Source organism: Penicillium waksmanii, assembly GCF_028829765.1.
Source record: "Penicillium waksmanii strain IBT 27052 chromosome Unknown utg000004l:1.0-5674109.0:1.0-5678898.0, whole genome shotgun sequence".
Classification (NCBI taxonomy): domain Eukaryota; kingdom Fungi; phylum Ascomycota; class Eurotiomycetes; order Eurotiales; family Aspergillaceae; genus Penicillium; species Penicillium waksmanii.
In genome coordinates, this window is record NW_026643251.1 from 4,747,848 (window position 1) to 4,772,458 (window position 24,611).

The 24,611-nt window shown below is 50.1% G+C and overlaps 6 protein-coding genes across 6 annotated transcripts; 4 read left to right on the top strand and 2 right to left on the bottom strand.

Moving 5' to 3' along the window:
- Positions 1 to 1,759: 1,759 nt before the first annotated feature.
- On the top strand, positions 1,760 to 3,748 carry N7481_004587 (Zn(II)2Cys6 transcription factor; the record flags this gene model as incomplete). The annotated part of the gene is made up of 3 exons (XM_057263806.1): positions 1,760 to 2,289; positions 2,372 to 2,460; positions 2,550 to 3,748. 3 exons carry the CDS (start codon positions 1,760 to 1,762, stop codon positions 3,746 to 3,748), a joined length of 1,818 nt encoding a protein of 605 aa, XP_057125467.1.
- Positions 3,749 to 7,203: 3,455 nt separating this feature from the next.
- N7481_004588 (HpcH/HpaI aldolase family protein) lies at positions 7,204 to 8,316 on the top strand (the record flags this gene model as incomplete). Its single annotated transcript, XM_057263807.1, has 5 exons — positions 7,204 to 7,271; positions 7,349 to 7,469; positions 7,545 to 7,673; positions 7,762 to 8,104; positions 8,165 to 8,316. The coding sequence occupies 5 exons, from the start codon at positions 7,204 to 7,206 to the stop codon at positions 8,314 to 8,316; spliced, it is 813 nt and encodes a 270-aa protein (XP_057125468.1).
- A 701-nt stretch (positions 8,317 to 9,017) lies between these two features.
- N7481_004589 (putative ABC efflux transporter) lies at positions 9,018 to 12,997 on the top strand (the record flags this gene model as incomplete). Its single annotated transcript, XM_057263808.1, has 2 exons — positions 9,018 to 12,258; positions 12,321 to 12,997. The coding sequence occupies 2 exons, from the start codon at positions 9,018 to 9,020 to the stop codon at positions 12,995 to 12,997; spliced, it is 3,918 nt and encodes a 1,305-aa protein (XP_057125469.1).
- A 2,090-nt stretch (positions 12,998 to 15,087) lies between these two features.
- N7481_004590 (putative extracellular thaumatin domain protein) lies at positions 15,088 to 15,624 on the bottom strand (the record flags this gene model as incomplete). Its single annotated transcript, XM_057263809.1, has 1 exon — positions 15,088 to 15,624. The coding sequence occupies one exon, from the start codon at positions 15,622 to 15,624 to the stop codon at positions 15,088 to 15,090; it is 537 nt and encodes a 178-aa protein (XP_057125470.1).
- A 2,392-nt stretch (positions 15,625 to 18,016) lies between these two features.
- N7481_004591 (Sec23/Sec24 family protein) lies at positions 18,017 to 21,380 on the bottom strand (the record flags this gene model as incomplete). Its single annotated transcript, XM_057263810.1, has 6 exons — positions 18,017 to 18,648; positions 18,707 to 18,898; positions 18,961 to 19,398; positions 19,457 to 19,797; positions 19,851 to 19,948; positions 20,025 to 21,380. The coding sequence occupies 6 exons, from the start codon at positions 21,378 to 21,380 to the stop codon at positions 18,017 to 18,019; spliced, it is 3,057 nt and encodes a 1,018-aa protein (XP_057125471.1).
- Positions 21,381 to 22,337: 957 nt separating this feature from the next.
- Positions 22,338 to 24,358, top strand: N7481_004592 (uncharacterized protein; the record flags this gene model as incomplete). Its single annotated transcript, XM_057263811.1, has 7 exons — positions 22,338 to 22,487; positions 22,576 to 22,976; positions 23,030 to 23,145; positions 23,199 to 23,376; positions 23,430 to 24,074; positions 24,136 to 24,207; positions 24,262 to 24,358. The coding sequence occupies 7 exons, from the start codon at positions 22,338 to 22,340 to the stop codon at positions 24,356 to 24,358; spliced, it is 1,659 nt and encodes a 552-aa protein (XP_057125472.1).
- Positions 24,359 to 24,611: the final 253 nt, after the last annotated feature.

A 24,611-nucleotide genomic window follows, 5' to 3' on the forward strand; every position in this document is an offset into this window, starting at 1 on the left:
CCGATGGAGGCTGGAAGGGGGGGGAAACATGGATTGACTGATCTGGACACGCATCATAGGCCGGGGTGGAACCCGTAGGCAGGAGACTACGTATGTAGGCTCTCCGAATCTGGACGATTCCCTGCAGCGGATGTCCGTGCTTGGTCGCTCTAGAGATGATCTGGCCCACTTACCCCAGATTGTTGGCGGGTGGTACAGAGTACAAGGGGAGACATTGCGTAACAGATTTCCAAGTCAACGGACCTTGCAAGTGGGCATAGGTGTGGATTGACGATGGGAGATGCGCTTAGACCCGACTTGGAGGGCCTGGAAGATCACACTCTGCATTACTCGTACTCCGTATTCAACCATGCGTGGATCAATTGTGTTAGACCCAGCCATCTTGGATGAATGCTTGCTGTATAGAGAGAATGGAGTATGGGTATGGGTATGGAGTACATATGGAGTAAGAGTTCAAGTTCTATTTTGGCCCCGTGCACCTGCCGCGCTTTCCCTCGATCAAAAATGGGAAACAAAATACCTGCACTAATTCCTACCGCCGCTAAAGGAACGATCGTTACTTTACAATCCCGGTCAATTGTGGGGGGATGCTTTGTTTTCCAGCGGTCCGATTTGCCCCTGCAAGTGCGATGCGCGAATCGCCGAAGAATTATAACTCAATCAGCCCAGCAGCCCAGCATCCCAGCTTCCTAGCTGGGTGACCTTCGGGTAGAGCTATTACCCATCATTACCTAGTACAGAGTACAGTATGGCCTAAACCCGAACCAGGATGGGGTACCCCGGTGGAATCGAGTAGAGTATAATACTATGGACATATGAACATTTCTATTCTGGCAGCTAACCATACTACTATACGGAGTATAATATATCAAGATCAATTCTAGATCTTCCTGCTTGTCGCCTTCCTTCTCGAGCATAGGCCGATGGTCACTGTGGAGCGAGAGTTCATGAGCAGGCAACCCCCCGCTGTGGCAGCGTGTGATGGGCGATGGGGGAGGGCAAAAAGGAAAATTAAAAAGAAAAAAGAAAAAAAGGGAAAATTCGAATCTAAATCGACCAAAAATAATATTGCTTTTTCTTTTCTTTTCTTTTTCTTTTTTCTTCTTCACTTTTTCCCCATTTTTTCCTCGCTTCATTACTGCAAATCAGGGCGTCTGATCCAACATACCGGGCAGCCTCCCCCGCATACAAAGTTAAACTCTTCTTGAGGTTCAAGTTCGTATGACCTCAGGCTTTTCATTACGAATTTTGTTCTGTTGAGTGAATATCTAGATGAAATATATTCTGACGGGCTTCCTCCGACCCCCACTCGTCTCCTCTTTCTTTCTTTCTGTCTTTCTCTCTCTGTTCGCTTTCCCCATTCCCACTCCCACTCCCACTCCCACTCCCACTCCCATTCCCATACATGACATGATCATCCGTTTGATCTGCGACCCTCCCACCTCTAACCACCATTCGTTCTAAAAGTACTCCGTACACCGGGGCATACTACTACTATTGTACCCATAACTACTAGTACTACTAGCAGTAGTCCTGCCTACATTATAACCGCCCATCCTCCCCGCCCCATTTAGGACCGGCGCCCGCTTTCCCTCCCTCCCCTCTCCTCTCTCCTCCCTCCAAGTCTCTCTCTTCTCTTCTCCCGAGCGCAACACTCGGCCCTCGCCCTCCGTTAGAAGGGCTTTCCCCCTCCCCTCCCCCCCCTCTTTTTCCTTTTCCTTTCCTTCTTTTGTCTTCCCTCCCTCGGTCCAAATATTCAATGTTGTCCATGCAGAATTCTCCGCTATTCGCCCATGCAGATTTGACCGGATCGGGTTTGCAGGATGAGGGATGTTCCGGCCCGCTACCCCATCTACCGAATGGCATCTCCGGGCTTCGAGCCAGCACCTCCAGTACCAGCACTGGCGCTAGTCCCGATGATACTTCCACCGATTCCCCCGACTGGCATGGCGGAGACCGATCCCCTCCAGCGGACCTGGATATCTCCATGAATGCATTCACCCAGTCGGACGATTATATGTTGGAATCACAGGTGGCGGATATGGACGAAATCGAAATGCCCAAGGTGGAGGAGTTGGACGAGGAGGATATTCAAAGCATCAAACCGTCGGATGTGGGGAATCACTATGACTCGGGCGCTCCCGCCGCTGTTCCACGGAAACGTGGTCGCCCTCGCAAACACCCTCTGCCTTCACCAGGGAACCAAGCCAAGATCACCAAGGGTCGCTCCAAGACTGGCTGTATAACTTGTCGTCGCCGGAAGAAGAAGTGTGATGAGACCAAGCCAGCGTAAGTCGCAGTCCACGCCTCAGCACGATGCGATTCTCGGTCTCATTCTCGATACTAATCTGGTGCTTTGGGTATGACGCAGATGTCTCAACTGTCAGAAGAATGCCGTGGTCTGTGAGGGTTACCCTCCGAAAGAGATTTGGAAGAGTGGGAGACAGAAGATAGCGGACGGTACGTATGATGAGGATTCGGATTCGGATTTGGACTTGGACCGGGCGCAAACAAAGGATCAACCACTGACTGACCTCGCACATCCACAGCCGTCCTCACCCACTCCCTGGCAGCTGTGCCGCGCAATCTCCCCCTCCTCATCGACGGAATCGAAACCGAAATCGATCGCCGCTTCCTCGACCATTTCGTCTACGGTTTCAGCCGCGTCTTGACCCTCGTTAATGATGACTCCAACCCTTTCAAGGAGATCCTTCTGCCCATGGCCACCCAACATCGCGGCTTGATGCACTCGCTCATGTGTCTGTCGGGATCGCATTTATCTGGGCTCGATCCGGAACCGAAGCTGAAGGAGCGCAAATACTTCCACTTCCATCGAGCCATCCAGGACTTGAAGGACAACATTACAGCTTCCTCGGCACAGGGCGGGGACCAGGACGAGCAGCTTCTAGTGGAGGACCCTATTATTGCCTCGACGATCGCCCTCAGTTTGAATACAATCTGCGAAGGAGAGACGAATGGCGAATATCGCCCGCACATGGATGCCGCCAGGTATCTCCTGGTGTCGCAGCAGCCGCGGAATGAAAAGTTCCGCCAGTTTATCGTCGAGTTCTTCCAGTACCATGACATCTCCAACGCGCTTACTTCCTTGGACCGCCGTCCCGCTCTGAACTCCGGAGGGATGCATCTTCCTGACTTTGTACCGGGAGCCCAAGCTGGCATGTTCTTGGGTGTCTTTGATGGTTTATTCAACTATATCTCGGAGATCACCCAACTACGGGATCGCATTCGGCAACGCTTCAACGAAGGATATGAGCCGGCCGTGGACTATCAAACTCTGAGCGAAGCAGTTCAGGTTGATACGGCCATTCGGACCTGGCAGACTTCGCACGAGGAGGACACCCCGAATTTCTTCCTGGCCCAACTATACAGACAGTCTACTTGGGTCTACCTCTACCGCACAATTCGCCCCTCGCGTCCAAGCGAGAAGATCGCTCAAGTTGTCGACGATGGCTTATCCTGGTTGGATCGCTTGCCGCAGGATGCCGGTGCTTACAGCATTGTCCTCATGCCACTCTTCTTACTTGGCTGCTCGGCATTCGTGGCGGAGCAACGTGAACGTATCCAAAAAGGATTCGAATCTCTCAAGTCTTACTCCAACCTGCGTAACATCGAACCTGCTTTCAAGGTTGTCACGCAGGTCTGGGAGATTATGGACACGAAAATCGAGGACAGCTGGGATTGGGAGAAGATCATCCATGACATGAATATGGACTTCCTCATTACCTAGACTGCCCTCTCCATCCCACCCCCCCTTTACTTTCTCCTCACTACCCTTTGATTTGATACCCTTTCTTCACTTCTCCATTCTCTTTTCTCTTGACTACTTGTTTTTGAATGTCTCACATTCCACATGATGATCTTTCCTTCGGGAAGACTGTACTATGTTATGTGGCGTTTTGTTGTTTTTTTTGTTTTGTTGCTTTGGGTCCGCATCTGCATTCGGTGGGGGGATTTGGCCTGTGCATGTCGTGTGTCTCTGTGTGTGTGTGTTCATGCTAGCTGGCGAGTACAGAAGGTATGTGGCTGTCTCACAGACCCCGCTGTAAGGGGTTTTGACCGGGGTTGGGGAAAGGGCGGGGATCGAGTGTCTACCGACGTCGATCACATGCCCTTTTCGGGACAGATCCATCATTACAGCCGTACTCCCTCTGTGCTGTTCTGCACGAGACACGCACGAATTTCAGTGCCTAAAAGTCGAGGTGGTGTTTTTTCTTTGACGGGCTGGTATTTGATCAGCGGGGTACATATATTGATGACGACAGGGCGTTTGCCATTTGATTTATTTGGACGGCGAGCTATTGGATTTCCTGGATTGGCCAATGCTGTATATATTCACGATGGCTTTTGTATTTACTCTTAATTTCTGCTCATGTGAAAGTGAAATATGACGTGTATAACTAGCAAAAGTACCTAAAACTTGAAGTACTACTAGTAGTAACTAGTAAGCTTAAGAGCGAATAAGGTCTGGTCTATTGTAATTCAAGTTGCAGGTTGGAGCTTGAATGAGATCAGTCAACAAGATCTTGAACCTTGGAATGCCCACCTGGCAGGTGCCAACCTTGGAAGATGATCTAGGCAATGTGAAGTGACGCACTGGCAGCTCTACAGTTGATCAATCTACTATGTTAGTAGATAACTTGGAAGTTTGCCAAGTTACAAGTCTTTAACAGCACTGACAGTCATTTCCGATCACAAGCTAAGGAAAGGGGTATCTCGTCGAAAGACCGACAAGCCAGGCTCGGAGGGACTACTGCGAGTATCTCATGTATTCTAAACTTGGACAAGATCTTCGCAATGTCACCTTTCAGCCCGATGTAGAACCCCGTATTGAAGAAGCGTTTCCCCACAGCTGCATAGTAATATGTCGGCTTGGGTCTAGAGACACCCTCATGACCATTTGTCTTTCTCAATGTACAGGATGACCTTTCAAGGCTTGGAAATGTTATACGAAATCACTACCTTGACGTCGGGCTGGTACCACTGAAACCGGGTTTCTGGGCATTTTTGGGCCGAATATCTCAGTCCGTTAGCGCATACCTAGCCAGCAGGATTTCATGATGTATGTAGGACTCAGTTGCACTATTTTTACAGCAGTCGTGGGTCATAATCTAGCCCTGAAATGGACTGGAACAGCCATGCTCATAAGATCCCTGGACATTGCATGACAAGTAAGAATTCCGATGTCGGAGATTTGTAAAAGTATCTTTGTACCTCAGACCACCTCTAGGCCGAAGCATTGTAGGAAATTTCTTTATCATTCTAGAAGGTTGTCTCTGCGACCCCAGGGATTCGATATAAAAGCAAACCTACGATTGCGCCATATAGTGACGTGCATTCCCATATGTAGTCTGATCTTGCGATTGTAGTACTTAGCACTTGCAGCAAGCTAATCCATTCTCCGCTGATCCGACTTATCTTAATGTGGAGAACTTGGTGCTCGTTCTGCCAAGGTGATTTTCTCGCGCTGCGGGCGTCATTCATAAAGATGATCAATGGAGATCGCATGGAGATATTTAGCCCCCATCATCTGCAGGAATAAGGGAAATTAAGCGGCGGGGTGATAAGCGCAATGCTTTTTCTGTAGATCTTCTTTAGGGAAATTTCAGTCAATGAGATGTTCGCATTTACGATAGTCGTGTTGAGCTGCTCTATTTTCACTTTTACCCCTGCGTAGGGCTAAGATTCAGATCCAATCCAAAACACTAGGGCGGTTACGACGATGGTTCAAGTTCAATCATGCGCACAGGAAGTATCCCGTCGACTCTCTTTCCAGCCTAATCTACATGTCTGCCAAGACGGGCTCACGTTAGCTAGTACCTACAGCGTCTATTGCTCCCATAATTCCTTTTGATGTAAATGTATGGTTGAGGATTTTGGTTTATGTTGAGAGTGAAGGGCAATGTAATCGAATGCGATTTCAAAGACGAAAGACCTTTGGTCCTCCATCAGCCTGATAATACCAAACACCAGAATTTCTCATTCAGATATGGAATGAAGATCATACTGATAAATTTGCTGAAAGAGATGCTAGTACTGCAGCCTATTTTAGATAGTATATGGCACCATGATCAAACCCTCTAGTAGTAGTACTACTATATGTAGGTACAATGGAATTGCTTCAAAAAGAAAAGCAGAATCATCATCCGAGTCCATTATATTGATAGAACAAGTAAATTGTCTTTCCATAACTGGGCCAACTTGTAAAATAACAAGTGCATATTGTGACACTTTCTGATCAGACCCAGTATTTAGCCGATGTCGGATATGGTGGAAATGGTCCTAAAGTTCCTCTGCCATTAATCTCGGGTTCGGTGGTGCATAATCTGGGAACCCAGGATCGGAGACTAGTCCGTGAGACAAAAATGGGGTTATCTGATGGACAACAAGGGCGATGGATTTATCAGTTCCGAAATGACGAAGACCAAGCGTGGGCAATTGGATATGGTTTCACCGATATTGAGTTTACATTGAAGGACTTTGAGGTCATGAATTTCTTTACGAGCCGAAGTCCGGATTCATTCCTGACAACGAAGATACTCGTGGTGAAATTTTCAGGAAGATGGGAATATTACGGGCAAAGTCATCATGGACCAAGAGCAGGTGAAGAAGAATCCGGGAGGAAAGAATACGCTTCTTCAGACCTGTCAGACCGAGGAGGAGAGGGTTCAAGTTTTGGAAAACTTATTCAAGTTGAAGCTCACGGAAGAAGAGAAGAATGGTATTAGAGGAAGAATATCATCACTGAAGACAGGAATTTGAAGATTAGATCAAACCACTTGATTCCCTTCCGGTTCGTCTTCCGAGTGACGAAGGATTGGTATGGCTCGGGCTTTCTTTTCCCGAGAGCCGCGAGGCTGGATAGACATGCGATAGGCATCTCATGAGCATCAAATTTAGCATGAATAAATAATAAAAACACAAATTGGCCACGACAAGCACGAATACTGTATACATCAAAAAGAGAACCAAAAAAAACCCTGAACTTCGGATATCGCAGAGCGTATCCGGTAGCCGGCAGTAGAAGTAGCAGACCCCGCGCGGAGTTACCCCGACTGACCCCCCCCGCGGCAATGATGTCCCGAGCTTCACCCCACGCTTTCTAATTTCCCCCTCTTGGTGTGCTTTTCTTCTTCTTCTCAACTTCTTCAACTCTCTGAATAGCTTGCTCAATCATCAAACAACATGCCATTCAACACTCCAGTCCAATCAGCCCTGAAGGGTCCCTCGGCCGCTTTCGGGTTTTGGCTCACGTACGTCCCCATTCATCATAATGCAACGAATAAAAGATTCGCTTGATCCCCAGACTAAACATTTGTTTTGTATACAGGCTTCCTAGCGCCGGTGTCGCTAAGACTATTATTCACGGTGCCTCGGGATCTTCTGCGAAATTCAGCTGGATTCTGGTTGATGCCGAGCACGGCCTTATTTCCGATCACCACTACTATGAGGTTAGCCCTCGAGCCAAGCCAAGATTGACTTGCGAAATACCGCAAGGTTTGTTCTAGTAGCTGACAGAGACACAGCTCAACAACGCCATTGGATCTGAAGGCGTCAGCCCCATTATTCGAGTACCCTGTGCCGAGGAGTGGATGATCAAGCGTGCTCTCGATGCTGGTGCCCATGGTGTAATGACACCCATGTGCCACACAGAGGTAAGTGCCTTGAGCCAGAACAGCCGTTCTCAAGTCCTCGTCATTCTCAACTAAAGGGACCCGAAACTAATTTTTCTTTATCAATTAGGCCGATGCTATCAATATTGCCAAGTGGACCCGGTATCCGCCTCTTGGTACTCGTGGCTATGGACCGATGTTTGCGCCTCACTCCTTCCCCGGAGTTGACCCCGGTGCTGACCATGACGACGGTGCAAATGACGGCCTGACCACTTTCGTGCAAATTGAGTCCCGGTCAGGCGTTTCGGAGGTCGAGAAAATTGCGGCAGTGGACGGAATTGATGTGCTTCTCATTGGGCCCTTCGATTTGGCCAAGCAAATGGGCGTTACTCGTTGCGGCGAGGAGCATGAGGCTGCCATCCAGCGGATTAAGAAAGCTGCCCATGCGGCTGGCAAGAAAGCTGCTATCTTCTGTATGTGTCCATTCGATTAAATGCTTGGATTAAGTCAAAAATACTAACAATATCCTCTAGGCACTGGTGGCGAGGATGCCCGCGTGCGCATCCAACAAGGATTCGATATGGTCTCTGTCAACACGGATGTTGGTGTTATTCGGTCGGCCATGATTAATGAGCTGAAGGTTGCCAATGGAGAGAACGTTCAGAGTGGACCTGGGGGCTATTAAATAATTTGATTATCCAATGACTGTTAAATAGAACAATACAATATGTACATACAGCAACATTACATGAAACCGCTGAACCCAAGTAGTTTGACAGTACTCCTGCGAGCCACTATGTACAGACATTAGAGTTTAATCCGCCATCAATCTCTCTGATCTTGTAGAGTGTCTAGCATAACCCCCAGCGGTCGTCTAGCCGGATGAAGGGAATCTGGGTCTAGAACTGCCCGATTAGGCAAAAGCGCCTCCTCGCTTCTAGGCAAGGTGTCAACGTCTGATTAATAAGCCGGAATATAACTGGCCGGGTGGGCTTATTTTTCGGGGAAATGTGGATCTCATCCCATCGCATGTGGCAGCGCAAGGTGGTGAACTGCATGAAGGGCATACGAGTACAGAAGATTCCTGGGCGATGTCTTGATTTGGGTGTGAATCTATCCAGATCCCGTCATTCTGCCATCATCCGGCATCCAGCATAAACTGCCTACTCTTGCACATCATCCGATCTCACGAGAGCAAGAATCACACGCAATGCAGCCGAGACATTGAAACAGGGGTCTCTAAAGATACATTAGTGTGGGGGATGATCCTGGTCTCTAACAGTGACCCTCACCCATACCGCCTGTGGAACCCCAAACGTCAGAGACGAGACGAAAAGGTGTTTTTTCAAGACGATTTCTCTACGTGTACCAGGCCCGACATTCACAATGGAGGAGGATATTGTTTCCGAACTCAATGTCCCCAAAAACGCAACCTTTGATGCTGGTCTCCTGGACGAGGTCTACAACCTTTCGTTGCGCGCAGTCAATCCTGTCGATGTAAACATCAAGAATCTCTCTCTCGACATTGACGCATCTTCTCCAATATGGGGAACATCACCCGCTGAAATCTGGCAGCGCCTCCGTGGCCACAAGATCGAAGGCAGTTCGAAAAATGTCCTTCAGGGGGTGAGTGCGAGCATGCCGAGTGGCAGTTTGACAGCCATTATTGGGAGTAGTGGATCGGGCAAAACATCTCTCCTCAACTTGATGGCTGGCCGTATGTCCTTGTCCAGGGCAAATATGTCGGGTACGACCACTTTCAACGGCAACACGAACATTGAAAGTGTTCGCAGCGCCTATGTTATGCAAGAAGATGTCTTGATACCCACCCTGACAGTTCGGGAGACTTTACAATACTCCGCCGATCTTCGCTTACCACCGCCAACCACCAAAGAAGAGCGTCGTGCCATTGTAGAACAGGTGATTCTTGAGCTGGGGCTTAAGGAATGTGCAAATACACGAATCGGAACAACAGCCCATAAGGGATGCAGCGGCGGAGAAAAGCGACGGACCAGTATTGGAGTACAGCTACTTGCAAACCCATCTGTATTATTTTGCGACGAACCAACGACGGGTCTCGATGCAACCAGTGCTTTTCAGATCATCCGGACGTTAAAGCGTCTAGCACAAGATGGGAGAACGGTTGTCGTCTCTATCCACGCACCTCGCTCGGAAATTTGGAGTCTTTTCGACAATGTAATCCTTTTGGCGCGAGGTTCCCCGCTCTATAGCGGGCCTGTGGCAGATTCGGTGTCTCATTTCGAGCAGTGCGGTTACGTTCTTCCTCCTTTTGTGAACCCTGCCGAATACCTCATCGATTTGGCTGCTATCGATAATCGAAGTGAAGCCCAGGAAACAGCGTCACATTCCCGGGTTGACCAATTACGGGAGACATGGCGATCTCGTTTTTTACAAACGTCGAGCGTTGAGAATCCTGAAAAAGAAGACACCGAAATGCCACCACTTGGCAGAGTCGATACGGGAGGCATGAAAACAGTATCATTTCGTCGACAGTTGCACGTGCTTACATCGCGCACTTTCAAAACTACCATTCGAGACCCAATGGGTGTTGCTGGGAGTTTACTTGAGGCGGTTGGCATGGCTGTCATCTGTGGTTGGATCTTCTTGCAGCTCGGTGAAGATCTTGCGGGAATACGCTCACGGCAGGGTAGCCTGTACACTGCTGCCAGCCTGAATGGCTATCTGATTCTCTTGTACGAGACTTACCGGCTTACAATCGACATTCGTCTTTTCGATCGGGAGCGCAACGAAGGAGTTGTTGGGGTTCCGGCATTTTTGCTTAGTCGCAGACTTGCACGATTTCCCCTAGAAGACTTACCTGTCCCACTTCTCTTCTCTATAATTTTCTATTTCATGGTCGGATATCGCCTGAAAGTGGCCCAATTCTTTATCTTCTTTGCCCTAGCACTTCTTACGCATTACATTGCTGTCACATTTGCTGCGGTGTCGATAGGTATCGCAAGGAGCTTTCCAGGAGCTAGTCTTGTGGGCAACCTATCGTTTACTCTGCAATCTTTTGCCTGTGGATACTTCGTGCAGTCGCAGCAGATTCCGGTATATGTTCGATGGTTGAAGTGGTGTGCTTATACTTTTTACACTTTTGGAGCGCTCTGCGCAAATGAGTTCATTGGAACTGGAAGTTCGGAGCTCGGTCAGTTTTATGACTGCCCATATTCCGACGACCCACTGGATCCAGAGTGTAAAGAGTATACTGGAACGTACATTATGGAGAGCCTGGGCATGCCGTCCAATTGGATCTGGCGACCCATTGTTGTCCTCGTGGCGTTTGCATTCGGCCACTATCTTGTGGCTGGCCTCTTGCTGCAGTATAATCGTTTTGCGATTGATATTGCCCAGGCTCGAAAGTCAGAGGCAGATCCATCTGCTGGGAAAGCAAAGACTGCAATTCGTCCCGCGGAAGAGGCGCGACAGCTAGCTATATCACTGGACAAGTACGCCTTGGAAATTCAAAAGCGACGATCTCCTTGGAGAGCTTCACAAAAACTTCAGATTCTGCGACCGATCACTGCTGAATTTCGGCCAAGCGAATTGAATATCATCATGGGACCATCAGGCAGCGGAAAGACGTCGTTACTCAACTCTATTGCCTGTCGACTTCATGACTCGATCGGAGATAAGTACCGTGTCCACGGGCGCATGCTGTATGATGGGGCCGAGCCATCTGAAAACGTTATCCGTTCAGTGAATTCGTACGTGACCCAAGATGACGATGCTCTCATGCCGTCCTTGACGGTCCGTGAGAGCCTTAGATTTGCAGCAGGACTGCGGCTCCCGACGTGGATGTCGCGTGACGAGAAGAATCGTCGAGCCGAGGAGATTCTTTACAAGATGGGACTGAAAGAATGCGCCGGCAATCTCATCGGAAGTGAACTTATCAAAGGCATAAGCGGTGGTGAAAAGCGTCGAGTCACCATTGCCATTCAGATCCTTACAGATCCAAAAGTGCTACTGCTGGATGAACCAACATCAGGGCTTGATGCTTTTACAGCGATGTCGATAATAGAAGTACTTCAGGGTCTTGCGGCCGAAGGTCGTACACTAGTCATGACAATTCATCAGTCACGCTCTGATCTCTTTGGTCATTTCTCACAGGTACTGCTATTGGCTCGCGGCGGTTATCCAGTATATGCGGGACCTGGAAAGCAAATGCTGGCTCATTTTGCCACATTGGGTCATAAATGCCCACGGTCGACCAACCCAGCCGACTTTGTTTTGGACCTGATCACGGTCGACCTCCAGCAGGAAGATCGTGAGATCTTGACTCGCGAGCGAGTGCAGAAACTAATCACTAACTGGACCAATGCGACCCCCCAACTTGAGCGTACCTCATCCAAAATTGCAACCCCAGCTGAGCTAGGTAGTCTCCGCCGACAGATGCTGCCGTTTCGCATCACCTTCCCACTAGTTCTACATCGATCGTTCCTGAACTTTTGGCGCCAGCCACCGCTTGTGATGGCTCGATCAATGCAGATTGTCGGCATTGCCATTATCATGGCACTATTCTTCGCGCCACTGAAAAATGATTACCCGGCGGTGCAGTCACGAATGGGTTTCATTCAAGAGTTTGCCGCGTTGTACTTCGTTGGTCAGTAATCAAGAAGACCCGTCGTTCCGTTACTCTATCAAGCAATGGCTAATTTCCAACAGGTATGCTTCAAAACATCGCCATCTATCCGAACGAGCGCGACGTATTTTATCGCGAAGAGGCCGACAGATGCTACTCAGCCGAGACTTTCATCTTATCCTACACGGCGATTGAAGTACCATTTGAAATCATATCGGCGTTGGTGTTTGGAGTGCTGGCTGCCTTTGCGGATAATCTCAAACGCAGTGTCCAAATGTTTCTTATCAGTGCCTTTAACTGCTTCTGCATCATCAGCTGTGGCGAATCTGTTGGAATAGTGTTCTGTACGCTGTTTTCGCACGTGGGTTTCGCCGTTAACGTGACTTCGATCTTACTATCCATCTCGACGATTCTTGGCGGCGTTATGAGTTTGAATGTGAATGACGTCTTGCAAGGCATCAATCACCTCTCTCCGATTAAGTATGCCATTGCCAACCTTGCCCCTTACTCCCTGCATGGGCAGCATTTCGACTGTTCAGCTTCCCAGCAGCTTGCAAATGGGCAGTGTCCCATCGAAACTGGGGAGCAGGTGCTTTCTCTATACAACCTTGACAAGAGCGGGCCAATGAACATCATGGCACTTGGCGTGTGCACTATCATCTACCGATTCGTCGCATATGCCTTTCTCAAGGTGATGCGGTCGAATCGGACAATGGAGCGGTGGCGCGAATGGTGGAAGTCCCGACAAAACATTTCTTGATGCCATTTGCTTGGACAGTATTGTAGGTACCATTCCTCAGCCTTGCGAGCGTGTGAATACAAACCAGTCGAGCATTCTTCTGTTTGTTATGGGATCATCGAATGACCCTCCTCTATTATGATGCGATCTCGGCGATAGTATAGCCATACACACGTAGGGCGCGGTCAACCGGAAGCGTCGGAGGCCGCCGGGATCGCGACCGCAAGAACGGCCGCTTGCTGCACAAATTCAACATTTGTTCCATTAGTAATGCTCGGTACGATTGACGAGATTCGACGATGAAGATGAGTCACGCCTATCCTATCGTGGCTCTTTTTTCTCATCTTCTTGCCCAAACCAGTTGGGCACCAGAAGAGTATCACCCTGGTACCAAGAACCCATCCACGGAAATCGTCAAGACCAAGAAACGGTTTTCTGCATCGAATTGACCTTTTGAGTAGTCTTAAGGTTCAAGTTTGCCGGTTTAAGGTTCCCCCAATTCCTTCCGGATGATTCTAGTCGAAAGACCACCGGGGCTAGGGGACCTTAGCGGGGTTTTTACTCGAACTTTCGGATAGAATCCTCGTTACCCTTTAATCCGCGAAGAAGTGTAGAATGGTTCAACCTTCAGCCCGATGGGTAGAATTGTATTGCCATTGGACGAACCACCAATCTTCCATGGATGAGTGTTGGTTCGCCCAACTCGGGCAGCGCCCGAACCAACTGTCACCGGTGAAGTTCCATTGGAACCACAGGAACAACACTATGCAGTGGCCAACCGTGTCCTCTGTCGGAATGGAACAGTCGGCAGTTAACTTTCGTACCTTTTCGTGGGTTTTCATGTGCAAATTTTTCGTTGCTGGTGTGGGTATCCGATGACCGCATTTTCAGGAACGCACTGGCACCGCCTGGTGTGGGCGGAACATGGCCATTAGAAGTGTGTGCCCAGTACCTGCATCAGGTACTCACTCGTACAACCGAATAGGCATCTTCCGGTCAAGCGAACAAGACAAGTAGAACAACCTGTTTGATCCAGGTAACTGAAACACGAACGGTGTGCCCGGATCTCCGGTCATTCGCTCTCTATCTCAGCCTCGGTGGAGAACGAAGACTGCGACACGTACAACACTGGAGTTTGTCGACTCCAACATGCAGCAGCCAGGGTCCAGGCTTGCCTTCCGACTGGCGGAGAATCTACAGTTGACGACGAATGGCTGCGGCTGTATTTCCGCTGTGAAGGGTGTCTCCACCGTCCAGCGCCTCGGCGTGGTAGATGGGCGAATCGGAGCACGGGGAAGATCGTGCATGGAGTTGAACTTTGTCAAAAAGAAAAATAAAACGAATCGTCCATCTGGTTGGAGGGTCCCTGTCTATCACTTGGTCTAGACTTGAACCCCTCCCACACTCTTCTTTGGGCATGAAAGAAAAAAAAATTGAAACTCGGTCTGTCAAAGTTCCACAGGTACATCGCCAGCCATGAGTTTGAATCCGAGGTTGGATCCAGATTTTTTTTTTTGGCTTTGTGGCTTCGTGACTTTCGTGACTTTGTGGCTTTGTGGCTTCGTGCGCTTTTTCTTTCAAGCCTATGTACCTGCCCCCCGGAGGCCCCTCAATAGGAATACGAAAGTTTACTACAAGTCTTTCAATGAAACATAGGCAAAAGTATTGTGTGAAAATTGTCAATTTTTTTTGGATGAATGTTGGTAGTTATTCAACCTCTCTATAACAAGTCTATATCCCCCATAAAACTCCTTTGGAAGCCAAGCTCCCATATTCCTGGAAATCCGGGGGTATTCATATACATCAAAAATAAATCATAAGTCTCGTGACAATGTCCGGCCCACAAGGGGAGACATGTCGAATCAACCGAACATGTAAGAAACAAGTCCAATCTTGTTGGTTGTTGGGTGAAGAGGGCCACCGACTTGGGTGGAAAGAAGAAGTAAAAAGAAAGGATCACATCCCAACAAAGAGATAGTGAGACGAAGAGAAAAAAAAAAGGACCCTTTGAAAGAGTGCGCGGGTCAACCGGCAAGGTGGAAAGAATGGAAAGAAGAGAAAGTAAAAGAGCAAGCTCAGATCATAACGTCGAGGCAGAGTAAAAGATAGATTTACTGGCCGATGGTCAGGCCCAGACCGGTACTGATGGGGCAACCGTGAGTAGCGTGGTCATCGGTAGGCTGGAGGTAGGCAGAAGCGCAGTTGGCATCACCAGCCTGGCAGATGGCCTGGGGGCAAGAGTCGGAAGCATCCGCGGAGGGGATAACGGCGAAGCCGTACTGGGTGAACTCGGAGCCAGTGCCCATGTTGATGCAAGAGAGGTCCCAGAAGATAGTATCAGTAGCCTGGGTGTACTCGAACTGCAGGACGTCGGACTGGTTGGGGTCGGTAGCGAGCTTAATGGAAATACCACCGCCGTTAGGGTTGGTCTGCCACTTCTCAGAGTAGGTACCGCCACCGGCCTTGATGGTCTGCATGGGGCCAACGTCCTGGGAAACAGACCAGGCGTAGATGTCCTTGTCCAGGGTGTTGGTGATCAAAACACTGCCGCTATCGGCAGTCGCCTGGCGGCGGACCATGCCACCGGGCAGAGCGGAGGCCAGAGTAGCGAAAACAGCGGCGATGCCGAAAGACTTGGTGAACATCATTTTGAATGTGATATAGATTGTTTGTTCAGAGAACGGATGGTAAGGCGATTGTGTGTCTTGGGAAGTATGTGTCTGAAAAGACGTGGATGTGGATATAGTAGACTGGATAAGTCAAGAGAAGGTCTGGTCGACAGACAAAAGGAATGTATCGAGAACGACTCGAAAGAAGGTAGGAATAGTAAATGAAGGTGATATTTCGAAAGGACTGTGATGATAATTCGAAACAACGAGGGTGCACAAGGGGGGTCTTTATAACTTTTTGGAAGGGTCCCTGTTCAGGTCCCCCGGACAGGCACCGCTGCAAAAGAAACGTGGTGGATCCAGCCACGCAGGGCCAGATCCATGGAATCAATGCCTGGAGACAAGTGGGGACGAGGATAAAAGGCGAACAAAAAAGAAAAAGAAAAAGGAAGGAAAAAAGATCGAAAATAGGTGTGGGTCGGGGAGGAGGCGAATCATGGCGGGTACCGTCGAGAGGGAGGATGTCACATTGGAGATGCGTTTCAAGGCCACGACTGGGCGTCTACAAGGCGCGAAATGAAGCATGCACAGTATTTGAACATTGGGGAGAAATTCTTCGATTTGCAATTGGCAATCAGCTCGTATTCCGCCAGCGCATGTATCTTTTGAGTCTTGTGAAGCGGTGTGATAACGAATAACGAATGTTCAAGGGTCAAATTGACGTGTTCGATGGTATAGTGCGTGGGCATACCACTTTTGAGGTAGTGGCAGTGACACGCTCCCTGCCTACAGACCAGGTGTTCGCCTTCCGCTACTGTGGTTAAAGAGCGTGGCAATAAACCGTTTGGGGCAAATCTCTCCCGTCATCCGCTCCGTGACCTTCCGCGGTTCTCCAACACGACAGAACGAACCTCCAATGGCAAACATAAACCAACAGGCAAGAAAGGGGCAAAGACGAGAAATTTTTGACATCTATCGACTCAGAGCCATGGCTAATCTCCACGGCAGCTGTCATAGCAGATCACAGCTCGGCAGCGTGGCTGCACTGACCGCTGCAAGCTGGTGGTGATGGTGGTGGTGGTGGTGGCCAGACATCATCACCATCGTACGAGTAGGCGATACCTCGCCTTCAGGCTATAACGAGTGTTCCCAGGTTCCTAGCCGAAGGGTTCATCGGGCGTCAAAGCTGCCATCTGATTCTGGCCAGCAATTGCTAATCTGGCCAGCCAACTATCTACGAGTACTCTTTTCGACGTGTCTGGTCCCACTCCACCCTCCATGAGATCTGGACTACTCGTACGCTTCTTTTGCCTGAGCACACTTTCGAGACCCTTTCGACCTTTGCTCTCTATAGACGAGCTGAATACTACCCACCTGGTTCCTGAATGTTGCTGGTCACTGCCCGGTGGGAACCCTGGGCAAAACCCCACTCGCCGAAAATTCTTGGTCTCCATCAATCCGCCTCTGACGTCGGCCCTAATAGGGTGGCGATGCGCTTTTTATTTTGCTGACTTTGATTTTTGCTGTGTTGACAATGGAGTACCACCTACCTGTTCAGTTCGCCGGTCGCCGGTGGCCCCAGCTCTTTCACTCGTCAGGAACAGGAAATGAACTCTTCCTGACTCAGCATCTGCAGAGTTTTTTGGTATACGAGTATACTTCTGATACTTCTGATACTTTCGAATTACAGATCCTTCCTGCATACCATGCCCGCCCTATCTCCGATCGCCCTTTAGTCCTGGCCTTAGCTCGCGTCCGTTCCGCGGCCGGTGGCCACCTTAACGGTCTGGTGGGCCGAACTAGTCCCTCTTTCCATCGCGATGAGAGGATCTCCTCGCTTAGTCCAAGGTACCTTGGCGATCTTCCAGAAAGCCATCGTGATTCTAGACCGCCACTTGTGCTTCGTACCTGCGTGCTAGCGTCGACTCTAGGGTAAACACGGTTAGGGCACAAAGGCACCGGGCGGCTGCCATATCCACCAATGGGCCAGATCAGCGCGGAATGCTCTAGTACCTATCATACCTGCTAATCCGGAGTACTCCGTAGTTTGAGGGTAAGTATACATACATAGTGGTCGGAATGGTAATGCTCAATGATCAGAAAAAGACTACCTGGTATACGGAGTACTGTGTACAGGAAATTAAAAATGAAAAGAAAAGAAAAATCTTCTCCGGTCTCGCGCCTTTTGTGGCACCCCGCTGTGGTCTGTCCCCACCACCTCACAGCCACTGAATCACCTCTGATTGATCAGATGGCCTTCGTCCCTCCGTCCCTTTTTCGTTCGTAGCAGGGGACCCCTGCTACCGGACCCCTGCTACCCAACGGGGACCAGATGGTGAGGATACTCGTAGTGGCCAGGCTGCACCGAACAATCCCCTTGAGTACGGCATGGCATGGTGCCTAGGGCGGGGGAGTATAGATCAACCCGCTCCTACCAGTACGGCGCTCGCATAGCCGACAAACTGGCCAATGTACTGTCACCCGTCTCCTCCTTCTTGCGGTGACCGGCAAGCTCGAGATTAATCTGCCGGTGAATGTGCACCAGCCAGTCCACGTAGCTTTGGGCTTCGTTGTTCCTGTCCTCCAGAAGCAGTCGGGCAAACTCGTACTCCGCCCCATCTAGACCTTGCCGGGCCAGTTGGATGGTGACTGCTTTAGACCCACGCACCGTTGAGAAGTATTGCAGAATATTGCGCACCTGAGCGTTGAGGTGCGTCTCCAATACTGGCAGGGATGATGTGTTGGGATTGAGCTCTTGGAGCGAGTTCGCCCCTGGTCCGAGTAGATCCTCTAGAAGATTCGGTGAGACTTGAGCATGCAACCAGAGTAGAACGGCTTGTCCGTTGTCCACTAGGTATGCACCTCCTTCCTCAATCTTTGAGAAGCTAGCGCGTAGTGTCGGTGGGACCTGAAGTTGGCCTTGCTCGTTGGGGAAGCCGTCTTCTGGTTGCAGGTTGTGGATGGGGATGATACGAGGGTAGAGATAAAGAGATAGCTCTGTACAGCCGAGGGACCGAATCATGCGCATGTCATGAGTACGGCGGTCCGATGATTCGTTGCCACCTGTCGAGATGTCTTAGCAGAAGATTTACAATGGTTGTGTCCTAGGAGGTAATCTCACCTTTGAACGCTCTCGACTTAATAAGACTGAGCATGTACATCGAGAATTCTTTCAGGTTCTCCGGCAAGACCAGCTGGCCTGGCGGGTGTGAACCGGAGAAATTCTTGCGGTATCCGCTGAAGATATCGACCGTCTTCTCAGAGATACTGGCACGGATATCCTTGAGGGTCTTGTCGAGCGTTTTTGAGGCAGCTGTTATACAAATATAAGCGTCTGAAGGTCAACCAAAAAACTGCAGAATAGTATCGACTTACCCTCCTTGGCAATGACAGCTACTACGGCATCTTGATCGACATATTTCATGGTCTCCATGGCGCCTTCATTAACTGCGGCCACCACATTGATGCAACGAACTCTACGCTGGCCATCAGCAGAGGTATAGAGGAGTGCGGCCTGAAAATGGGCGTCAAGCTTGGGGTCCAGCTTGCCATCATAGCTGAACACAACGCCAATGGCTTTCTCTGCATCTACGCCACCGATCTCGAGGTCGGCGCCGAGGGTATGTTGCACGAAGTTTCCATGGTAAGAAGACACTTGCAAGCCGTTTGAGCACCGAACCTTCATCAACGCCTGGTAGCCCGTCTCCCGAGTGGTGGCATGGGCTATCTCCCGGCGAATCTTGAGTAAATCGCGCGGTGCATGGAAATTTGGGTAGAAGAAAGTCTCGCCGCCCGTTAGAGCAGACACATGACCTATTGAACGAATCAGTCCCTGTGCATCGAATTCCAGATATTCGTATCCTTAACATACCCATTGTCGCCACATCCATGTAAGTGCCACCAGGGGCGGCAATGAAGAAATCCACTCCCACCCCCGCTTCAGACAGCTGGCTCGCTGTCTTCTTCCATGCTTGATTCTCGGTGGTAAATAGTTTTCGCTCTGCATCCGTCCCGTGAATCTTCACATCCTCACGCACTGTCAACTGTCCAGGGCCCCAGGTGGGCAGGCTGGATACTGCGCAGATGACCTTTCCGCCGGTGGGCTGAAGAGCTGCAAGAGCGGCATTGAGTGTTGGGAGCACGACGGGGTCAGGGTTCTTGATATGACCGAAAATACTGGGTATCCGTTCCAAAAGCGATGTGATCACAGACCTAGTGCATATTATTAGCAGCATATCCAAGCATCTCGGCTGTATCCTTCTTACTTGGACTCATATGGATCCACAAATAATCCCTCGCTCAATGGCACGAACGGTTCTTCCAGGTCGGTCATAACCATCATCTGCGCCTGATCCAATGTGCCCTAAACATCCTGTCAGCAAACAAATCCATCCCAGGAATCTTGATCCTTTATTACAGAGGGAAGAATGAGCACTTACGGTGAGATTGTAGAAGTGAACCTCCGTGTCGAACGTGACAATGCCGACCTTGGATCCCGCAGGAATCTTCCGTGCTTTCGCTTCGTCACCCTCGGTGCCATCAACGGCTCCATCCTCGCCATACAATGCCTCAGCAATGCCTTCACAAACGCCCTTTAAGAAACCTCGATGCACAGATTCGCGACTGACGTCAATCAGGAAGAGCGTCTGTAGGCCCACCGGTTCCTTGTTCCAGTATTCCTTGGGTACCAAATACTCGACTGTGCCCATCATCAGCTCCGGTCTTTGCATGCGGTCTACGCGAGCCCCAGAAGGATCCAAGGGCGCAAAGTATTCGGCAGGCGTATCATTTGCGAACGTGCACATATTGCAGACGAATTTGCTGCCACCTGATCGGAAAGACATAAAGGGGTTGATATATGTTCGGCATCGTCGGCATCGCGGAGGACCAATGTCCCCGAAGTCCAGCACGGGGATGGGTTGCTCGCCGGGATCCAAAGGTGCGAGGGGTTGGATCACCATGCCCAAAGGCAGACCGGTGGAGGAGAGGAAATCGGAGGTCGAGGGGATGTTGTTGAGTGTCAGACGGGCGTACTTGGGCGAGGAGTTGCCCTGATCATGGGCCACAAAGGGGATCGACGCAGGTGGAGGGAGGTGGCGGTCCATTGTTGGATAGACATGATTGAAATAGTACTGAGCGGGCAAGTCGCGCGATCGGGGGATGCTGGGGATCTGCTCAGGGTCAATTCTACCTTGGGTGGACACCGAGTCTGCTCCAGTAGAGATTCCTGGCTGCGAGGTCATTCCCGGCGCTGGCTGCACGTATCCTGGGGAAGCACCAGCGACAGGCTGCGGAGCTTGGTTTAGGCCAGTATTCAGGAATTGGGATGTTGGTTGCGGGACCCCCGTGGCAGCAACTCCCTGGCCAAAGGCCGGGGCAGGGGCAGGGGCTGCAGCACCAATATCGTGATGTGCATGTCGATGCTTCTTACGATGTGACCTGGCTCCAGCATCTGCTGCGATCCCAAGCCCGCTCATCTGGGAGGACAATCCGGCCATACCAAGGTCTCCAGCGGCACCCATGGGTGCTTGCTGCCCGGCAGCGGCATTATACCCAGCATTCGGGCTGGTAGGCAGGTTCTGCTGTTGAGGAGAGCCATAGGCGGACCATTGATTCGGAGAGGGGTTCGGATAGGCAGCTCCTGGTTGCGGAGGCGCCCCGGGGTGGTAGCCTGCGTATTGTTGCTGTTGCGGAGGTTGTGGTTGTTGCTGCTGCTGTTGAGGATGAGGATGAGAAGGAGGATTGGAGGGGTCACCAGGAGCTTCCCCCATTGAGTGATACATCGGGTCGGCCATAGGAACTGGAACCGAGGAGACCTGGAAAGGGAGTGCCCCGCGGTGGTGGATGTTGATGATATACCAGATCGGACACCTTCCACTTGGCGGAACGGGCCATCGTACCTCCGAGGTTGCCTTGCCTTTGTTCACGTGGAGCCAACCACATCATGGGAAGTATACTACAACAGCAATCACCACAACCACCACCACCGTCAACTGGCCGTACTTTTGTTCCATTTTTGTACACCTGATGGAGCATCGCTACTGGCTTTCGTACTAAATCCGGTTCTCTTGACTCTCGGGTGATGGTTTCTGCACTTCTTCCGGTCCGCTGAGAACCCTGTGGACACATGCATACCATACAGTACTTCATTCGCAGATCCCCACCGCTCTTCTAGGATGGCCCTCCGTGCTGAGGCAGGCTAGCGAAGGTCGGAGGAAGCAACCGACCATCCAACTTTGGTCAAGCTCATCTGTTCGTGGTCTTCGACCCGACAAGTCCGCATCCCACTTAGCTCTGAAGTCGGAAGATTCTCGGGCATCCCGCATGTCCATCCCCTCGTCCATCTAGCCCCCTATCATCAAAGTCCCGGTCGACGCGGTACTTCTAGCTGCATCGACGCCTCGGACAACCCCTCGAATCAATTGAATCGCGCTTATCGCTCCCCCGGCAGTCTGAAATCCAATTGTTGCTCTAATTTGTGTCCGAATCACGCCAAATCGCCACGATTCTTTCTATTTGCAAACTTGCCACTTTAGGGTTCTCTAGGCTTGTCCAACTCACCGTCTCTTTGTGTGTCTTCCGAAGCGGACCTTGGCCCCTCCATCTGGCGTCACTCGGGTTTCTCGAGTAGATATATCTTCCATAGCGCCGGGCCCCGTAAGTCATGCATAAGCTTTTTTCTTTTGCTTTTTCTCCATCCCGCCCTGTATATTACTAGTACCTAGGTAGTTTATCGTCACTCAGTCTTAACGATGGGCCTAACAACCAAACCTCCCGACCCAGATCGCAAATCACTAGGAGTTCGGATTGAGCGGCCAACCCTTGAATCTCAATCTGCTCCTAATATGGCAACCATCCAAGACGATGATGAACTTCTTCTAGCTCGTATTGGCTATAAGCAAGTATGTACCCCTGATAATTTCAATAAGTGTTCCAGTTGATGAGCGCTTCCAAAGTTCCCTTCTAACGTTCTCAATTATATTGCATCAGGAACTACGACGAGAGTTTTCCAAATGGTCCACGGTTTCCTATGCCATCTCTATCCTCGGTGTTCTGGGCTCCGTACCAGCGACCTTCGGTTCTCCACTGGCAGCCGGCGGTCCTGCCACGGCTGTCTGGTGCTGGCTGATCGGATCTTGCATGGCGATGTGCATCGGCAGCTCCGTTGCGGAATTAGTTTCAGCCTACCCGACAGCTGGTGGAATGTACTTTGTCACGAAGCATGTCGTGCCCCCTGATCAAGTCCCAATTTTCGCGTGGATCCAGGGTTGGTGCAACCTACTGGGCCAGACGGCTGGTGTGTCAAGTGTTGCATATACTGTCAGCCAGATGCTGCTTGCCTGTGTTAGTATGAATTCGGAGCTCATTGATGGGAGTTATTCATATTCGCCGTAGGCCCAGCCAACCTATCATTTTGGTTCCTCACATGCTGATATTCCCGCAGGTCCGCAGTGGAGACTGTATTGTTGTCTATCGGGATCCTGTGTATTCTTGGTATCATATGCTCGTTGACGACGAGAACATTGCATCGCATCATCCTTTGGTTCGCGCCGATAAATAGTATGTTTTTGCTGAAAATTTACAACGCGGTATGAATAACTGACAACGGCTAGTCTGCGCGACTATCGGAATTTGTATCGCTCTGATATATTTGACCCCAGACAAGCAGCCCGCCTCGTGGGTTTTTACCCACTTCACTGATGGGTCTGGGTGGAACTCGAAAGTCTTCTCCTTCTTTCTGGGTTTCCTTTCCGTCGCATGGACTATGACCGACTACGATGGTACAACACAGTGGGTCTCCCTTTCTACCTACATGTGAAACTATATCTCACAGTCCTCTCTAGCATGTCAGAGGAAACACACGATGCGGCTGTCCGAGGGCCAGTCGCCATAAAGACAGCTGTTCTCGTTTCGGGGGCTTTCGGTTGGCTTTTGACTGTCTGCATGTGCTTTTGCCTATCTGACTTTGATCAAATTCTCAATACCCCTACAGGTCTCCCAGCCGCACAGATATTCATCAACGCTGGTGGTAAGCGAGGCGGCACAGTCATGTGGTCTTTCGCCATCCTTGTCCAATTCTTCACGGGTTGTTCAGCCATGCTGGCTGATACTCGAATGGCTTACGCATTTGTCAGAGATAACGCCCTCCCTTTCTCTGGCTTTTTATCGAAAGTTAATTCTCGTACCCATACGCCCGTAAATGCAGTCTGGTTTGTGGTCTTCTTCAGCGTTGCCCTGAACTGCATTGCCATTGGTTCAACAGAGACCGCCACGGCAATCTTCAGCATCACCGCCCCAGCATTAGACCTGTCCTACATCTCCGTCATTCTTGCACATCAGCTCTACAAAAACAAGGTCAAGTTCATCGAAGGCCCCTTCACTCTGGGCAAATGGGGTACTACGATTAACTATATCGCCGTGATATGGGTTATGTTCATCAGTACCATTCTTTTCTTCCCATCACAGCTTCCTGTTACGGCAGCCAATATGTACCGTGGACCCCCTCCCCCCCCTTGTCTGAAAACTCGACACCACACTAACTTGTTCTAGGAATTATGCGATCTGTGTCGCTGCCTTCATCGCCATTTTCGCCCTGGTCTGGTGGTGGGTTGCAGCCCGAGGGTATGATACACAGACTAATTGAAAATTGAGTATCAACTAACATCACTCGCATAGAAAATACACGGGCCCTCAGACCAATGATATTATTCAAGAGATTCCTAATGATGAAAACGAACATGATTATGCACAGTCTGATGAGGGGTCTGTTTGAGAAGCTGATCGTGCGATACGGTATTTCAAAGTTCGCACAAATTCAAGCACCCAAACCTCTCATCAAAAGTAGATATAGAACTAGAATAGAATACCGGGACATTTGGGAGTTCATTGAACATCTGGGCACATACAGGATAGAAAATTTGGGGATTTCGTTTCACATTTACAAAAGAGCAGGATTTGAATGGGATTATGGAAAATGAATCGTTACCGGTATTGTTCAGATTATACATAAATTGAAGATAAAGTAC